The 19,435-nt window shown below is 31.6% G+C and overlaps 1 protein-coding gene across 2 annotated transcripts in view; it reads left to right on the plus strand.

Annotated features, from left to right (window-relative positions):
* Positions 1-4,782: 4,782 nt before the first annotated feature.
* The window catches only part of LOC107454562 (guanine nucleotide-binding protein G(s) subunit alpha), a 36,181-nt gene continuing 21,528 nt past the window's right edge, over positions 4,783-19,435 (plus strand). The window contains exons 1-4 of one of the 2 annotated variants that reach the window (XM_043047047.2): positions 4,783-4,945; positions 10,112-10,250; positions 16,755-16,827; positions 16,908-16,962. In XM_043047047.2, coding sequence (XP_042902981.1) covers positions 10,139-10,250; positions 16,755-16,827; positions 16,908-16,962 — 240 coding nt within the window. In that variant the 5' untranslated portion in view covers positions 4,783-4,945; positions 10,112-10,138. The remainder of the gene's footprint in view (positions 4,946-10,111; positions 10,251-16,754; positions 16,828-16,907; positions 16,963-19,435) is intronic. The other variant, XM_043047048.2, reaches the window with a different exon arrangement.

Raw genomic sequence — 19,435 nt, forward strand, 5'->3', positions numbered from 1 at the left:
ACTATGGAATCAGCCACAATAAAGAAGGAACGTTACAATGATACACGCTACATCAAAGACGTCTCCAGAGTAACTGAATGACTGTTCGTATAGAAAACGCAGGTATTCGTCTCATACAACAACGCCCCCTATAGTTCGTTGCGATCGCGAATCGTTTTTTATCCTAAGAATTCTTTAGTTTACGTTTTATAGTTTATAATTTTTTGATGAAAATTGTTGTCAAAATAATTTTTTTTAAAAATTAAATGGTATAACATTGTGTGTTTATGTATACTTCTTGCATATTCTAATGTTTGCAGTAATATGATTCAGAAAGGTATGGAATAAAAATTCGGTAGTTACGTATTAACGCCACCGCAGCTACAGATTTGGCGGTTTTTAAGTGCCGCCAATCTACACTTAAAATTTTTGCGACAAATTATGAAATAAAACACTTTATTTAAAATCAAAGTAGTTAGTCAGATTTCGGTGGAAAATGGGCCGATATAGAGTTTAGCATAGATTCAAAACAATCTCTATTTTCTTTCACCTGATGCTGTCGCCATATGAATTCTAATATATAAGATTCCAAATGAAATAACATTTCCAAAACGTACGTTTTCTAAGATAAAGTTTCATGTCATGGGAATCGGTACATTTTCGTTTTTTCGGTTAAATATTTCGCTCCTGAAAAAATAAAATTGCATCTTGTTTTGTTTTTGGCAAATCCCAAAGACGCATTTTCATAGCACTAAAAAATGGCTTCAAAAAAGATTTTTTTTTGCTTTGTTTCGTAAGCATTCTTTATTTTACGTTTTTTAGTTTCTAAATAATGATTTTTATTGAAACTTTTTATGTCCTACTTTTTGTTCTTTTTAATTTTTGAAGTAATATGATTCTTGAAACTATGGAATGTAAAGTTTAAATGGGCCTTTCTTGTTATATCATTAAATTTAGTAAAACGATTTCTTAGGCATTAGGGTTTAACTCTTATAAGAATGTACATATTTTTCTCTGTTTATTTACAAATATTTTTCCGATGTGTTTTGAATGTTCCTTCTCTAAAAAAAGAGATATACCATTTTGTTTTCGTTTGCATAAGGAAGAATATCAAACATTTTTCGTTCTTAAATTTAATAAACCACAATAAAGAAGGAACGTTACAATGCTACGTGCAACATTAAAGACGTCTCCAGAGTAACTGAATGACTGTTGATATAGAAATCGCAAGTATTCGTCTCACACAACAGCGCCCCCTATAGTTCATTGCGATCGCGAATAACAAAATTATCAAACAACAACGGTCGCCATAGCAACGTATGCAATGACGACGCATGCGCACTATTTAATGTTACTCTTGAACACTTTTGAAAAGTGTGAAGACGTCCAAATAAGGTACGCACGCAATCAAACCCAAAACAGCACCCATCTTACCAATGGGTAAAAAAATTATGTATAATTTAATCCAAGTAAAAGAAAGAGATTGCAAAAAGTGGAACAAAAAAAAGGACCAATTGATATTAGAAACCGAATCATTGGGTTTGAGGAAAAATCTAGCTATAGTAAGACAATAAAGTCTACCAACCACTGGCTACTAACTAACTGAAAATTTAAATTTTCAGGTCTACTGCCAATTAATAAAAAGCGCGAAATATGGCTGTAGCGATGGATAATTTTATAAAGTTATGTTTTAAGAGTGATTTTAATATCCTGGTTATAAATAAAATAGATGGATATTTTTTGTCTAGTTTGACGTCACAATTAAAAAATGGAATTGAAATAGTGTAAGTAAGCAAAATAATTATTTAAATTTTTTTATTGATAATCAACTTCTGTTTTAAATTTACAGCGTTTATTAATACTAATTGGTAAGCAATCTAATATAAAATTACTCTGACCTTAATTTATCAAATCGCATAGGTAAAAGTGATAGCAAGTTAATAAAAGTTTTAGAAACATTTAAAAACAACAAATTTAAATTTATTAAAATTATTTTTTTCTGATGGACTAAATAGGATACAATTTTATTTTTCTGACGATTAAATCAAAAAACCTAGAGTTGAGCATCTTCGAAAGATGTCAGGGGCAGGGGGAAGAAGAGTTTTCGGCTGTGATCGAAGTTTTTTTTTACTTAAATGATGCATTCTAAGAGTTGATACACAAATTCTGCGGTCAGAAAAAGATTAAAACTTATATTGTTCTCAGACACAGCTGCAATTAGAGAACGTAAGCAATTCGGAAGGTAATCGAACATTTGGAGTATCGAAAAATTATGTTTGGGAAAGAAAAAAATCTTCCTGTACCTATAACGATACCATTGAAATCTTCATTGTCACCATTCATAGTGCTACAAAAAGAGATTTGAGTGCACTGGCAAGTTGTCAAAATTTACCTTCTACAGGTACTGTATTAAATATAAAAGAAATATTTTAAATAAATTTGGCAATTTCATTGCGAAATTAGCTTTTTTCCTTAAAAAAAACAATATTTTAATTGGCAGTTTCATCTGCAAGAGTAATTCACGTTAATTTCAGAATTGGTTATTTTAAATAGGAATTTTTAAATTAATATAAGCCCTAGATGGTTTAATACAAAACCCTAAAACCGGCCATCTCCTTAGATGGCGTATTCGAGTGTTGCGATAACGAATTATGAGAAAACAAAAATTGATATAAATATAAGCTCAGATTCAGAAATATATCACAATTTACTTATTTTATCAGTAATTTAAAAGAATTTTGTACTCGTAATGCAATTAATTTATACCTACTTTTTAGACTTACGAAATGCACAGTTTAGATACTACAGAAAAAATTAGTTTCTTCCAAAATTCACAAACAGTTTACTCATTATCTTAGAATTTGAAAATCATGTATTTTAAATTTACTAGCAACAAAACTATATGGGAAAAATTTCTTTACTAGAATGAGTGGTAATTGCGAGAACACAAAATGTCCCCATTCGACTCAAATTGTATTTCCCCCTCCTTTGCGCGTTTTTTATTTAAGAGTTGAAAAAATTAAAATGAAAGTTTCGAACGATTTCACAATGCTAGTAAATTCAATGTGTTAATCCATTTTATGTCTGAAAAATGCTACTATAAAGGATAGAAATGTGGCTGGGTGGCGTAGCTGGTTTGTCGTCGGCCTTCTGAGCCCAAGTCTGCGGGTTCGATCCCCGGCCCAGACAACGGATTTTCGGGATGCAGAAAATCCTCAGCGGCCATGTCGTATGATTATGCGGCATGTAAAAGATCCCTGAAGTGCCTTATTGGCTCTTGGCATTTTCGGCAAAATTAAATTCCTTGTGCAGTTTAGCATCCAAATAAGAGTCTCGGAGCTGCCATTTAGTGTGGCAGAAACTAGACGTCCAAATTAATATGGCCAACGGTATCTCACCCATTGTGGTGGTCCTGAAAGAGTGGATACCACTTCTTGAGAACGCACTAGGTCTGCTTATGTGTGCGCACTTGTGCAGCTCATTAGAAATAGTAAATAAATAAATAAAAAAAAAAGGATCGAAATTTGTTAGTTAACAAACCAGAACAGTGTCACGCACTAGGCATAAGAAAAAGAGGGTGGATTGCCGATGAAGATCGATAAAAATATAACTTTTATTGTTCGATGAGTATTGTTTTTGACAAATTTTTGATGCCAAAGTACGGCATTTTTGAAAAAGATGGGATATAAAAGTCTTTTCTTATTAGAGTGAGAAAAATCGCAAAGTTTTTCGGTTATTAGTGCTTTGGTTTTGTTTTAGCCTTTTAAAATTTATTTCTGTAAAGTAACGAAAACCGTTATAAATAATGATGATTGATGAAAAATTAGTCTAATTATATCAAAACGCTGATTTTTTTTCACTCAAAAATCTGTAAGTAAGCAAACGTATAACCAAAAATAATTCGAGTATAGCTTAATTTTCCAGTCAGCAGCGCGATCTTCTGACAAAATTAGTTACTTAATTTAAAACTTAGCTATAGTGACACGTAGTTTCCAAAAACAGAACGCAGCAAACTACCTTCCATTTAGCTTTAATTCATTTTGGAGCAACCATCATTCGACCGATTGCGCTGAAGGTTAAAAAGATTAAAATAACATAATAGTAGATGGAACACTGAATGTTTTTTTTTTTTTTAATGGCGGGCACTTGGAGCTATTGTCCATTGGCCACAGAAAGTGCCAGAACTGCTAATTCTCTTTTCGTTACCCAGTGGGCACCTGTGGCGAAGCCACGGCGGTGGAACAGCGTCGCCCACGTCACACTACCACAACCCGTTTATAGGGCGGGTCACATTCACACACAAAGGAGAAAGGACATAGAACACAGATAGAGGGAAAGAAATATCCATGCCTTGCTCGGGATTCGAACCCAGAACCTTTCTGATGCAAGCAAAGTTCCCTGCCCCCTACACAGACTGGTCGGCGGAACACTGAATGTAAATGATAGGAAATCAAATAAAATAAATTAAAAATTAGCATTGCAATTCCTCGGCAGTGTATTCTAGTCCGACAGATGAAAATTTGAAATTTTCGAAAACATTTTAATTTGAGTAAATTTTTACTTATTTGTGTTATGTCTGCCACTTTTTATATGATTTTATAGATTTTGAGTTTCAGCGCTCAACGGTCCGCTGACTATAAAAGCAATCGTTTTATTTAAGCCAACAGATTATACATAGAAAAAAAATATTACGAATGACTGACATTTTTTTTTCTTTTTTTGACACTGTCTCTTAGAACATTAATCTGCAACCGATAAGCTGATTGATAAAGACAATACCAGACAATGATACAAAACGTATTAAAGAGAGATAAGATTTTTCATGGAGTGGTTTGATTGCCCGGGGAACGTGCCATTGTTGGAAATGTGATTCCCGTTTTTAATATGTTTATTCTGTCTATTTACAGCACTTAAAAAAAAAAAAAGATGACTTATTTGGAACCTGATCAGCCTGGAAAAGTTTATTGTAAGTTTCATAACTTTTTATTTTGGGTCGCACCATTTTTGAATATACATAACTATAATTTTTAAAAAAACATAACAGAGGAAATCAGGCCTTCATCGTTTGTGTTCATTAGTTGTTATTTGCGTAGAATTGAGTGGCATAATCAGGACTACAGATTCATTTTTTAGTCCTTCAATCATTTAAATTAAATTAACAACACAAATTGAAACAAATATTATCTGCGATCCATCGTCAAACACTGTATTTTAAAATGAGCTCAAAGACAGTTCTTTCTACTGATGGTCACTGTTGGGTCATTTCAAGCCGTTGGCAATTTAATATTTATAATGACTACACTATTTCTCGCCACAATGTGAAAAATTATCTCGAACTACAGATTTTATGGGGCAACAACCTATAATGACATCAGTTCTAATATTTACTGTAATGTGTTAAAAATTTATTTATCTTTTCAGATTTTGGTCTGTCAAATGTAAGAATTTCTTTTTCTTTCATTCAAATTAAATTAAATTCATGTAATTAAATAGAATAATTAAATAAGAAAGTTAAATTTTATAAATGTATTATTTCTGAATTCCCATGTAATATAAATACAGTGAAACCTACACACAGAAGCCGTAATTCAAGAAAAGCTGTTACATGAAATGGCTCATAAGTACTAATCATTCATGTTTTTTAGTCAGTAAAAGTAGGAAAAATAATCTAAAATTAACTTAATATTCTAATTCCAAACCAAGTGGTTAGAAATTTTTCGCTCTTGGAATGTGACTTTTTGTTATAAACTTTAGAAATGATTGTACTTTTATGATTGTTATTGATTTCTCTCGAAAGAACTTGAAAGCATCATTATTCTATGTTGAGTCTGTAAATAATTAGTATAATTCAGTCATTTAAAGCCTTTATGCGAAACTGAATATTTTCTATAATTTTACAACTTTATTGTGATTCATAAAAAGGAGAGTTCCTCCTTGTCCCCCCCCCCCTCTTTCATACTAAAGAATGGTCTCGGATTCGGAATCAGGGATTGCAAAAAATAACTGCCCTAAATTGTCCCTTTTGATTTTTTTTGATTAAACTGTAAAAAAAAACCAGAAGGTTAAGTAATTTTTGAGAATTTTTAAATTAACAAAAGAAATAACATGATTTTTTTGTTTGTTTTTTTTTGTATTTTCATAAGTAAATACAACCCATTTCTACTTTTTCTTAGAATTTCTAATGTTTCTATGTTCACTACTAATACAACATTTAATATTCATAAAACATTTTAAAGCAACATTTTCAGAAATAGTAGCGTTGGGAATTAAATATATGAGTTCAATGTCGCGTCGGTCACTGGTAAGATTTAATGACAAGTTTAATATGTGGGGTTATGTGCTATTACAAAATATATTTCGTTATTATTTGAGTATTTTTCTGAAAGAAACGTAAGCCTTGTTTAATATTTTGTTCTTTCGAAGATTAATCTAAATTTGACATCGCTCCAAAAAAGATTTCAGATGACACCACAGTAAAGATTAGTTCAATCGATTTTTTTTTCATCCTCTTATTTCTCAACACTTATAAAAAGTGTTAAAAGAACTCAGTCTCATACGAGAACACTTAAAATCATTGGAATATAAAGATATATTTCATAATATATTAATTACATGAGAATTATTACATATTATATAAGAATCTAATAATCATATAAAATATTCCAATAAATATTATAATTTATTAAAATAATGATTTTCTCTAAAAGTAATCCGAAAGAATGCAGATTTTATTTAGTTATTTATTTTTCGTTTCTCTCCATAATAATAATATTAAATTTTGAATAGCATACGTATGGTAGTTACATATCCACTTTAAATGCACTGAATAACAATACAAATATAACTTTTAATAAATATAACTTTTTTGCAGTAATGCATATGATGAGACACATTCAATTTTCGGCACTTAGACGCAGCCATTTTGAATATTAAAATTTTAACATTCGATTCTTAATCAGTGACTTCGAAAACCCATCTATTCATATTTTTTTTTTAGAAAATATAATTGAAGTATATGTTTTGGGTTCTGTACTGGTAAAGAATATGGGAAAATCTTTGCTGTGTTATTACTATTCTTTCGGTGTAAAATGCTTCTCAGTGGTTAACCTATAAAGCTGGTCAACTTATAAAGAAAGAATGAGTAACAGTTTGCTGTTGTTATTATTTTTTTAATTATTTATTATAACAGTCAAAATGTAGTTATTTTCTTAACGTAAGAAATTTTTAAGAATTTATAACCAGAATGAATTATAATGTGTTACACAACTTAATAATGCTAAATTGATTTAAAAATAACAAACAAAAGTATGTAATTATTTATTACAAATAATTTTCCAATATCAAGAACCAATGCAATTAGGAAACATAACATGACATTACCTTAACTAAAGGGTGGGAAACATCTCATTAAATTCTCTTTCCAAGTTAATTTCAAAGCACTTATAAATTTTTGTAATGTGTTGCATTGTTAAAAAAGAAAGAAAAATAAATAAGGAAATTTTAAAAAATGTATATATCACGCATTTATTTTACAAATTATTATTTGGATATCATTGTATTTATGAAGGACAGTCATAAATCAAAAACAATAAAAATCTGAACAATAGAAAAGTGATAGCCAGTTTAGGAGAATTTGGCCACTTTAAAAATTCATAACAAGGGAATGTTAAACCACAGTTACATACTTTAGCTCTACCATTTTATGGAGCTTTTTGTCCATCAGAAATTAGTGACATATAAAAAAATGTTGCCACCACTTTTTAATTTTTTCTTGTTGCATGAAAGAAACAAAAAAAAAAACAAAAAAACAAACACTCGTGCCGTTTGCACTCACGGAAATGCTCATCGGCACCGCATGGCGCGGTCGAGAATAAGCGCTCTGAAAACAGCAAAATTGAGAATATGGTAACCCGACAGATCTATGCGTCACATCTTGCTACAGCGTGCAGCCCTATTTCGTTGAATCGTTCGGAAAATGATTGTTCTATTCTATTTATAAATTTCTTTCTAGTTCACTTCTATCTTCACACCGTTCTTATATTTTTTATAAGCAGTTTTTGTTTTGAATGAAAAATTCATACTTAATTTAATGTTTATGTCTCAGAATTTTATTTAAAAATAGATTCTTGCAAAAATTTTATTTTTCAACTTCTTTTTTTTTATTATTGTTCTTGAAAGTGTAAAACCTATTATGTTTTTTTTAAAATCTATTTGCTAAGACCATTACCATTCTTTACTATGTTATATATATAAAGGCTTTTGTGCTGATTATATACTAAAGCATATTGCATTCAGTTTGCCATTCAAATGTAAGGCTAATAATGAACTATAATAGATTTGAGGAATGAGTTAAGGAAGTACTTTATACATTTAAAAAAAAATTGCTTCACTTGTTTGCTTTTTCAGATATAGGAGATTTTATTAAATCGTTTTTCATCAAATTAAACATTTAATCAGAAAAAAGTGATAATTTTCAATGTGGAAATATATATAAGAAATTATTCACAAAGGAATCAATACTTTTACGCAAATAATAAATTAAGATAGATCTGAAAAAAAAAAAAAACCTGAGAAAGCAATTAATACATTTAAAATGTTTTATTTTAATCTTATCATTTTTTTCATTTGTTAGCAGTTTCAAAAGTTGTAAAAGTCTTAAAAAAATATTTATATATATTTCATTATCATATGCAGCACTTTACTTTAACCTTTCTATTTTATTCATTTTCATTAAGATGAATATTTTAATGAAACTACTTCAATATTTTGCAGTTTCAAAAGTTATAAAAATTCAGAAAAAAAAGTTTTATTTAATTTTAATCCGATCAAATTTACTTTAACATTATTTTATTCAAATGCAATTTCAAAAGTGATGAAGTACAAGAACCAAGTTTTATTTTATAATTATACGACTAAAAATTTTGCCATTTCTTATACCATTACTAGTGCCATTTCTTATAACATTACTAAATAAGATATTATATAATAGTATAAGAAAAAAAATGAATGGTAGATTCAAAATAAATAATAAGAAATACTTCACAGAAAAATCGATATTTTTACACAAATAATAATTAATTGGGGAATATTTTAGGAAATGGATCTACAAAAGCAAATTATACATTTAAAATAATTTATCCTTAGAAGGCAACAGTGAACTATTTTGTTAATATGAAATATATTTCAGATGTTTTTGTATACAGTTTTAAAAATTTAAATAAACATGTATTATAAAATTAGTTACAGTGCCTTGAGATTAGTTACAGTGCCTGATAAGAGCTTCTCTATTTTTTCAGTTTGATTATATCAACTGCACTTTAGTATAGATAAAAGTTTTGCTTTTATTTGTTCTTTAGCATTTATGCTATTTTTAACCTAATTGATTTGTTTTATCCACCGTGATTGCTTGCATCTTAAAAAATATCTATAGTTGATTTATCGAGAAAATTACATTGTCAACAATGCAAACTTTCATCATAATTAACAACACTTAAACTCGAAAAAAAGTTGTTCGCAAGTATAACACTAGTTTCCATTGCACGTATTTCAATTATAAATTTGGAGTTTAATTAATAAGAAACTGTACCTTTCAACGTGATAAAAAGATTTTGTTAAAATTTAAATCAAATCAGTAAAAAAAATTTCATTTATCTATTTAATTATTTATTTTATTTTATTTTTTATTTTTTTACTCAGAAATTGAAAATAAAAAACACTTCTGAGAAAACTCCAAACAAGTCAATACAATCAATGCACCAGAATACGACATCAGGTCAATGCTCTTCACAGTCATAAAATTTTAAAATTAAATTCCAGCTTAGAAGTTCAGATTAAAACTAAATTTGAAAGATTTAATTAAAATTATTACTAAATATTGCAAAGAGAATTTTGTGTTTTAATATTTGTGTTACATGATCTTATGAAAACACAAAACAATGAAAACAATTCTATCTATCCCTTGTTTACAAACGCTACGCAAAAGCAATTTGGCGACAGAGCAGGCTTGACTTAAAAGTTTTCGCCAAGAATGCCAAGCGGTGCCGAAATCGTGAGCATTTCCGCCAGTGCATCCCGCACACGATATAATCCTTCAAACATACAGGTAATTCAAGTCATTCTACTTTGTTTTCAGTTTAAGAAAAAAAAAAGGGTTGTAAAAATGGCATGTTGTATGACAACTGATCCGTATCGTCGTCACAGTAGGACTTTAGACAAAGAGATAGAACAATGGATGCAGGCCTACAAAAAAACTATAAAATTTCTTCTGCTTGGTAATTATCTTTTATTTTTATTTATTTTTGGCTGATCTGATTTTAATTCATAGTCATTTCGGCACTCCTACGAAGAATTGTAATAAGAATAATTAACTCGGCTGAATTCTTTTATCTTCTTTCCGATTCATTCATAAGATCAACATTGCAGTCCAGCATTATGAAAACCAGCTTCATGATATTATGGTACTTTATTTAAATTATGATATTATGGTACTTTATTAAATACATTGCAAAAAAAGGGTTTCTCAAAATTGAGCAAAATGTGTGACTCCGAAACAAGGGCGCCGGCAGCGGGGTGCACTTTCACCCCCCCCCTCGGCTTTTTATTTAATCAATTAAAGAGTATAATTTTTTTTATTAAAAATTTGATTCAAAAACAAATAGTTAAGAAATTATTGATACATAACAATTTAAAAATTGTTTAATCAAACAAGAATTGTAATCGTCTTGTTAGCTGTCCAAATCTGTTTATAACGTTTTCAATGAATTCTGAGTCACCTGTGATTCTTTTCTTATGCACACTGAGCATGCACAAACTACTTAATCTCTCGTTAGACGTTGTCATGCGTTGCATTGTACTAAAAGTGCGTTCAATAGTGCACGTAGTAGCTGGAAGAGTTAGGCCAATTTTGACTGCCTCCGCTACAGCTGGATTAAAACGGTGTGGCCTCAATAACTAAATCGATGTATTCGAGGAATTCATATGAATTTTCTCTATTCCTCCACATTTCATACCACGTAAATTCGTAATTTTTTTAAAATATCCTGTTAACAATGAAGAAATGCATCATGAAAAAAATTAACTGATGAAAGTATATGTAATAACTAGAGCTCGGAAGTTCAGGCGAAATGCCATAAATGCCCTTTTCTGCCTTTCTTAAACGTTTTCTTTTGAAAATGCCTTTGTCTTTCATTTTGTTCATAAATGCCTATTTCTGTCGAATTTAAAATTTTTCTGCAAAGCTTTTCGTGCTTTTGACCGAGCATAAACGCAAAATGAAGAAATTTTGAAGTACAGAAATGGTTGACTGTCATCCGACGTATTGTAATGCATTTATAGAGAATAGGACTTTATTCCTTTTGTCTTATTAATATTTTCTCTCCGTCTCTTCGTGGCGTCACCTTCGTCGTGGCGTCAGAAAACGTGGCGTCACCTTCGCCCGATGCGCTTTGCAAGGAGAGAGAGAAAGGGAGTGAAAAGATTGGAGTTATTTTTACTTACAGCCAATAGAATTTATTCTTACTTACGGCCCATATAGCCTACACCATCGAATAACTCGCATGCTCTCTTATCTGCAAAACGAATTCACCAAGCTGGTTGAGCACATTGTAGCAGGAGCACGAAATAGTTTTCTAGTACTAGTTATTTCAAAAATGCCTAAAGTAAAAGCTTGCACAAGCAAAAAAGTGGACAGTTTTGTGAAAGAGTTTGGGTCGGATGTGTTTTCTACTGATGGTAGCATTCTGTTTTGTAAGGCATGCGAGAAGTCAGTAAATTTTGAGAAGAAGTATTTTATATCTGAGCACTTGGAGACATCTAAGCATAAAACAGCAAAAGATAAAAAAGATGGGAAAACACCGACTCTGATTCCCACCTGCTTTCAATCATCTTCTCGTAAATCGAATTTGCAATGAATTTATGCAGATGCCGGCATTTCGCTGTGGAAACTTAAAAATAAAAGCATACGAGCTTCTTTGCAAAAATATACGAATCAAAGTGTGCCCTGTGAATCGACTTTAAGGAAAACTTATTTAGATGACTGTTACACCGAAGTTCTTAAAACTATTCTAAATAAAATTGGAACGAAAAACATATGGCTATCTATAGATGAAACGACAGATGTAACTGGACGATATGTTGCGAATGTTATTGTTGGTGTTATGGACCCATTTGAAAAACATAAAATCTTTTTGTTGACATCTGAACAGTTGCAAAAGACTAACAGTACTACAATTGCACAGTTGTTCACTAATGCACTGGCTTTACTTTGGCCAAATGGTACTGAGCATGAAAGAGTGCTATTATTTCTTACAGATGCAGCCTCCTACATGAAAAAAGCTGGAAATGCCTTAAAAGTTTTATTTCCTAATATGATCCATCTAACGTGCCTTGCTCATGCATTGCACAGGATAGCAGAGGAAGTAAGAGGTCTCTATCCTGAGGTAGACTCGCTTGTTTCTAGTGTGAAAAAAGTATTTGTGAAAGCCCCTTCAAGAGTTCAAGTGTTCAAAGAAATTGCACCAGACATTCAATTACCTCCTAAACCGATCCTTACGAGATGGGGAACATGGATTTCAGCAGTCTCATACTACTGCACAAATTTTGAGGAAGTTACTCGAGTCCTTACCAGCTTTTCGGATGAAGAGGCAATATCCATAAGAAAAAGTAAAAATCTGCTTAGCAGTTCTAAAATAAAAAATGAACTGACTTTTATTTCAACTTATTTTGGGAAGCTCCCTGGAGCTATTGAACACATGGAAAAAAGAAATATGTCCTTGTCCGAGTCACTAAAGATTTTCGACAATACTATTGAAGAACTAATGTCTGCGCCTTGACCAGCTGGTGACAGAATAAGGAAGACATGTGAAAACGTCATCTCTGCAAATACAGACTTTGAATGCATGAAGGACATTGCGAAAGTACTTTCTGGTGATACTGCAGTTGAACTTATCATATCTCCAACCATGGCAAGTTGTTTTAGGTACGCGCCCATAACCTCTATCGAAGTAGAAAGATCCTTCTCTTTGTTTAAAACTATATTGACTGACAGGAGACAAAATTTCTCTTTTGAAAAAGCATCTAGTTGTGATGTGCAACAACAACCAATCATCAGAATAAATCCGCATACAATATTATTGTAAGTATGAGTTTTCAATTTTTATTTCACACTTACGCAGTTGAGGGTTTTTTTGTGCAATTATGTCCACTTCTTTTGTACTATTGCTACGACAGTCGAGTAAAATGAATATGTAGGTATACCGGATACTTCTAGCAACTTTTTTTATTCCTTGGATACCTGTATAGGCTTTTAGACATTACCAACTATCATTTTGCTCCAATTTTAAGTGCCTTTTTTAAGTGCCTATTTCAAGCTTTTTAAATGCCTTTTTGCCTGCCTATTTTGCATTTTTTATTGTCTGAAATTCCGGGCTTTAGTAATAACAAAACAAAATGTAATAACAGAATATTTGATTTTTTGGGGGGGAGGGAAGGGGTTAGTTTATTAGAAGGTTGCACCCCCCTTATATATTATTCTGCCGGCGCCCTTGCCCCGAAACAAATAATAGTCTAATTAAAAATGCATTAAAAAATTGAAACAGCATATACTCATTTTTGAGCCAAAACTGACGTGGAAGGAGAAATGTATGAGAAAGATGGACCTCCTGAAGGATGCTCTAACCACCGCAGGTATAATTTTTCAGATAGAGAGAAATAAGAAAATAAAATAACCGATCCCCTGGTTGATTGTGTAAAGCTACGCACAGATGGCGCTGGGGTTAAAATTCGTCGTAAAACTTTCGGCTTACTATTTCCGACTGATTTTTAAGCCTAAGCTTGAAAAAACGCACCATCCAATATTATTAAACTTGTAGTGTTTGAATTCGGAGGACTCCCGAAGCTTGCTATGATACCCGAAAAATAACAAACTGCGCTATTTATATAGCCCAATAAAGGATAACATGGCCTACCGAATACTTTTCTTTATGCTGTGATATTAATTTTGTTAAATTTGTTTTGGGCTCACCACCTGTTAGAATTTAGAAGTGACTGAAAACTTTTATGAATGGTAAAATTACGCGTAAATTTAAACACACATCACAATGATATTAAGCCTGTTCACACATCACCTCGTAAGTGGAGAGATACAAAACATTTCTTTAAAAAGTTAAGTAAGGTTATTTAAAAAAAAATATGTATATATACCATAATTTTACTTTCTGTACCTTTAAAATAGGGAGAAAAAAAAATGTTTTTTTTTTTGAATAATAGCTATGGTAAACACAATGATTAGTAAGATTTTTTTTCGAAAAATTTATAAAAATTGACCACACTATCTCTCTTCTTAATCAAGATGACAGGCATTTGCTTGAAAGTTCAAATANATATGTTTGACATAATTAATAAAAATTGCGATTTTTACTCCCTGGAGCAAATTTCAAAAAAGAACCTATTTACAAAAAACAGTATAACATGGTTAGTATGATGGTTAATACGGAGTATGTCTTCCGGACGATGCAATACAGGCCGTACAACGCCTAGGCATGTTGAGTATCAAATTATCAATCTGATCTTGGGGAATATTACACCACTCATCAAGCAATGCCCTCAGAAAGTCCGGTAGACAGGTGGGAGGGGGTTGACGGGCTCCAATTCGTCGGCCAAGCGTATCCAACACATGCTCTATTGGATTCAAGTCCGGTGAGTATGCTGGCCAATCCATACGAGTGATATCCTCAGATTGAAGGCATTCGTCTACAATGTTTGCATTGTGAGGACACGCGTTGTCGTCCATAAACAGAAATTCAGCACCCGTGGCGCCCCGAAACAAACGTACATGTTGTTCCAGAATGACATCCCTATAGATGTGGCCTGTCATCGTTACACTCTGAACATGCAGGTCAATTCTGGAACCAAGAATATTTCCTCCCCAAACGAGCCATCCTGCACCACCGTAACGGTGTCGTTCAATGGTGTTGTCTTGGTGGTAACGGGTACCTGGCACTCTCCATATGAAAGTCCGGTGAGAATCAGACTGCAAACTAAACCTGGACTCATCGGAAAACATCACACAAAACCACTGTTGCGGTGTCCACAATGCATGCTCTCTACTCCAGGCTAATCGCAGGCGACAGTGGGTTGCGGTAAGTGGAACACATCTGACAGGCCTACGAGCATATAGACCAATGTGCCCTTCGCGTCTGCACACGGTCTGCCTTGAAACTGTCGTACTGGTAGCTGAAGAGAGCTGACGAGACAGGTCTGATGCTGTGCTCCGTCTGTTTCTTCTGGCAGTAACTGCCAAATACCGGTCTTCATTCGGCGTTGTAACTCGGGGGCGACCTGTGCTGTAACGTCTACTCACATTACCATCATCTTGGAATCGTTGCCAAAGCCTGAAGATGACACTCTGGGTGATTCCAAGTTCCTCGGATACTTCCAGCTGGGTACGTCCACATTCCAGTCGTCCGATGATTCTGCCACCTAAAAAATTATCCAAATGCTTCCTTTGTGCCATAACTATGCGGTTATTACACTGAAAGGCTTTTAAACAGCTTGTGAACAATTTTACTTCTTTGCCAACATTCCTTATATACCCCTCTCTTACACTCTCGTCATTGTGACGTACTACCAGCGTCATCTAGTGGTTTCCTGTAATTTGCATATTCTTCTTCAGGATGTGTGTGATAATTCTACAGGTGAAATTTTAATTTTGGAGTTTCATTTCCGTGTGATTCTGAATTATCCTTAATTTATGGACATGAGTGTATATAGCCCAATAAGGGATAACATGGCCTACCGAATACTTTTCTTTCTGCTGTGATATTAATTTTGTTAAATTTGTTTTGGGCTCACCACCTGTTAGAATTTAGAAGTGACTGAAAACTTTTATGAATGGTAAAATTACGCGTAAATTTAAACACACATCACAATGATAAAATATTAAGACTGTTCACACATCGCCCTCGTAAGTGGAGAGATACAAACATTTCTTTAAAAAGTTAAGTAAGGTTATTTAAAAAAAATATGTATATATACCATAATTTTACTTTCTGTTCCTTTAAAATAGAGAGAAAATTTTTTTTTTTCTTTGAATAATAGATATGGTAAACACAATGATTAGTAAGATTTTTTTTCGGAAAATTTATAAAAATTGACCACACTATCTCTCTTCTTAATCAAGATGACAGGCATTTGCTTGAAAGTTCAAATATTTTTTATTAGACACTGAATATTTATTTAGAATTTTTATTAAAAATATGGAGTCAAAAAAGGCTTATACATTAGAGTTAGTTCATTAATATTTATGTGAGGAAAAAAGATAAAAACGCTATTTAAATCTTAGGAATTACTGCAGAGGAAAGTGGAGTGATACATAAGATTTAAACCATTTTTCCTTCGTAGTGATTCACAAGATCTAGCTTAAATATCAATTTGCAATCCTTTTGACTTAATTGTGATCACTGCGGAACACCCTGATGAAACTGCATAAATAATTATTTATTTTCAAAATTTTTTTTTACTTATTTTACTTTATTTATCTTAGAAATATATCAAATGTTTCTGATCTTCCCTAGAATTCTCGTCTTTTTCGGGTGAAAGAACAAAATTGTTATCAGTAGAATAATAAATTACACTTTTGCACTATTGTTTAGAAAGAAAAAAAATTAGAAAATGTGCGTATTTTAAACCTTATAAAAGCCAATATAAACGAAGAAACTTTTTTCGGATTAATAAAAACGAAAATATTTAAATGGTGAATATATATTTTTTATTCTTAGGTGCTGGTGAATCAGGAAAGAGTACGATAGTGAAGCAAATGAAAATCCTGCATATACAAGGATTTTCTGATCTGTAATTTGTTTCTTATAACTTCACATTATTAAATTAATAATAATGGCTCGACATTTATTAAAATGAATCTTGGATTTCAGGGAAAGGCAAGAGAAGGCTGCTCACATTAGAACAAACATTTTAGAAGCTATTAAGGTTGGTAAATAACGCAATTATTAAAAAAGAAAAAATTACTTTATTTCATAGAAAATTAAAGGAAGTTTATATAAGTAACTCTCGGGAAAAAAAAAGGTTGAATTGAAACTAAATTTTACTTTTTTTTATAAAGAAAATGAAAAAATCAATATTTAATAAATAAAATAAAATCCAAGTTTTCAATTTTTGACCGTGGTACCCATTCTGAAGGTAATCGAGGAAGAGATACAAAAGTTTTTTTTATGTTTTGAGAACAAATAGATGAGGTTTTAAAGAGAAAGCCATTTTTAAACTGATGGCTTTTTTTTTAAAGTTCTTTTGTGGATTGTTAAAAATTGTTTTAATTTTAAACATAAGTTAATACTGTATAACTACGAAAGTTCATGTTGAAAGAGATGCATGAGTGCGATGAATTCGAAAGGGAGAATCCAAACAAAGCTTTAAATATGTTCTGTTTGAGTCCTCAAAAACTTGTAAGCCGGCGTTTTCATTCATAAATTCAAAATAGTCCATTGTAATATACTTTTAATGAATAATTTAATATTACATGTTATTAAAAAACAACGGGGGTTGTGTACAGTGCGCCAAAAAGAAAAAAAAAAATGGACCACCCAGAATAACTTTTGATCCTCATATTTGGATTTTCACTGTCTCAATCTTAATGGCTCGAGGGAGTGACTTCAAATACGCAAATTCATAAGTGCAGACGATATTTTAAGTTACGAAATCAGACCCAAAAACGTACTTTCTCTGACGAATAAACATACTTTTTTTTTTCGATGGATTCAGATTTTTGAAAAATATAGGGTGTAGTCGTAATGTTGGAAATAGGGTTCCAATAGTTTGGTTAGGAGGAGCTATATCCAAAGTTTGGACCCCTTGATGTTCATTTTACTTTTTTGGTTGATGTTCATTTTACTTTTTTTATTTTGCTATATCTCGAGAATTTTTTAAGCGAATAGAAAAAATTTTGCACACAATTATAAATTTCGTTCATCCGAAGATAATTCCACGCAAAAAATAACTTTTAATAATTATTTATTGTTCTTTATTATTTTATTTAAGAATAGGAGAAAAAATTTTGAGTTGTCATGCATAAAATGTTTGGCACCATTTTAAAGTGTGTAATTTTAAATGGCAAAATACAAAATGGGTGCCAAATCGGTCGAATAATTCCTGAAAAATCGAATTTTAAGTGTCTGACTTTTTTGAAATTTAATTTCTCTGGAACTATTCGACCGATTTTGTTCGAATTTTGTATTTCGTCTTATAAAATTACATTCTTTAGGATGATGCGAAAAATTTTATACTTTGCAATTAAACTTTTTTTTTTGACCAGTCTTAAATAAAATAATAAAAAATTCTAAATATCTATGAAAAGTCATTTTTTGCATGGAATTATCTTTGGATAAACGAATTTTACAATTGCGCGCAAAATTTTTTCGATTCGCTGAAAAAGTTCTCGAGATATAGCGAAATACGCAAAAAGTAAAATTAACATTAAGGGGTCCAAACCTTGGATCTCCTGACCAAACTATTGGGACCCTATTTCCAAGATTGCGGCTACTCCTCCTAAGGGGTCAGAAATCTGAGTCCGTCGAAAAAAATGGTAAGTTCATCCAGAGATCTTTTGTGATTGATTTCGTAACTTAAAATATCGTCTGCAATAATTAATTAGCATAATTGAGGTCACCCCCTCGAGTTATTATGCTAGAGTTCTAGAACGTGAAGACCCGATCATTAGATCAAAAGTTATTCAAGGTGATCCGTTTTTTTCCTGCACACTGTGAGTAATTCTTACCATAAAAAAACCTAAAAATGAAGTTGGAACAGTATTTTTAAGACAAGAAATTGCGAGGCTCGGTGTTTGTTTAAAAAACTTATAAGAAACAATGCAATTGACATGTCGGAAATATGAGAAAGCAGACGTGTCGAAAATTTATTAAAAAATATATATTCTTTGTTATTTTTTTACTGTTTTTATCGCTTTCTTTTCGTTAGTGGTTAGGAAAAATGGAGATGCTTAGCAGAGGCTGATTTTTTGAGCAACAAATACCGTTCTAACTCCATTTTAGGTTTTTGACTGTAGAGATTATGTTTAGATCAAAAAAAAGTGTGTGTCGACATTAGAAAATTTCATAATTTTGTCACTGTAACTGTAATCGTACGAGCTACGCAATCGTTTTAAACATTCTTAATTCACAATAATTGTTGTACACTCAAACGGTATGCTCTGCAGAGGGTCGTCAAAGTTATTCTGTAATCGCCCTCTGCATAAATGACGCTGCTGAATAAGATAAGCTGTGTATGCAAGAAATAGTGTGATAAAATTTTTTTTAAAGCTCTTATAGTGAAGCATGTTAAAGAGGACACCATCGTTCTAAAACGAAAAATAAATGTAGTTAATAAAATATTTTGAATTGTATCGATACTTCTAATTTTTTGCACTACAAGTTATACATATATATATATA

The sequence above is a fragment of the Parasteatoda tepidariorum genome, chromosome 2 (assembly GCF_043381705.1).
Source record: "Parasteatoda tepidariorum isolate YZ-2023 chromosome 2, CAS_Ptep_4.0, whole genome shotgun sequence".
Lineage (NCBI taxonomy): Eukaryota > Metazoa > Arthropoda > Arachnida > Araneae > Theridiidae > Parasteatoda > Parasteatoda tepidariorum.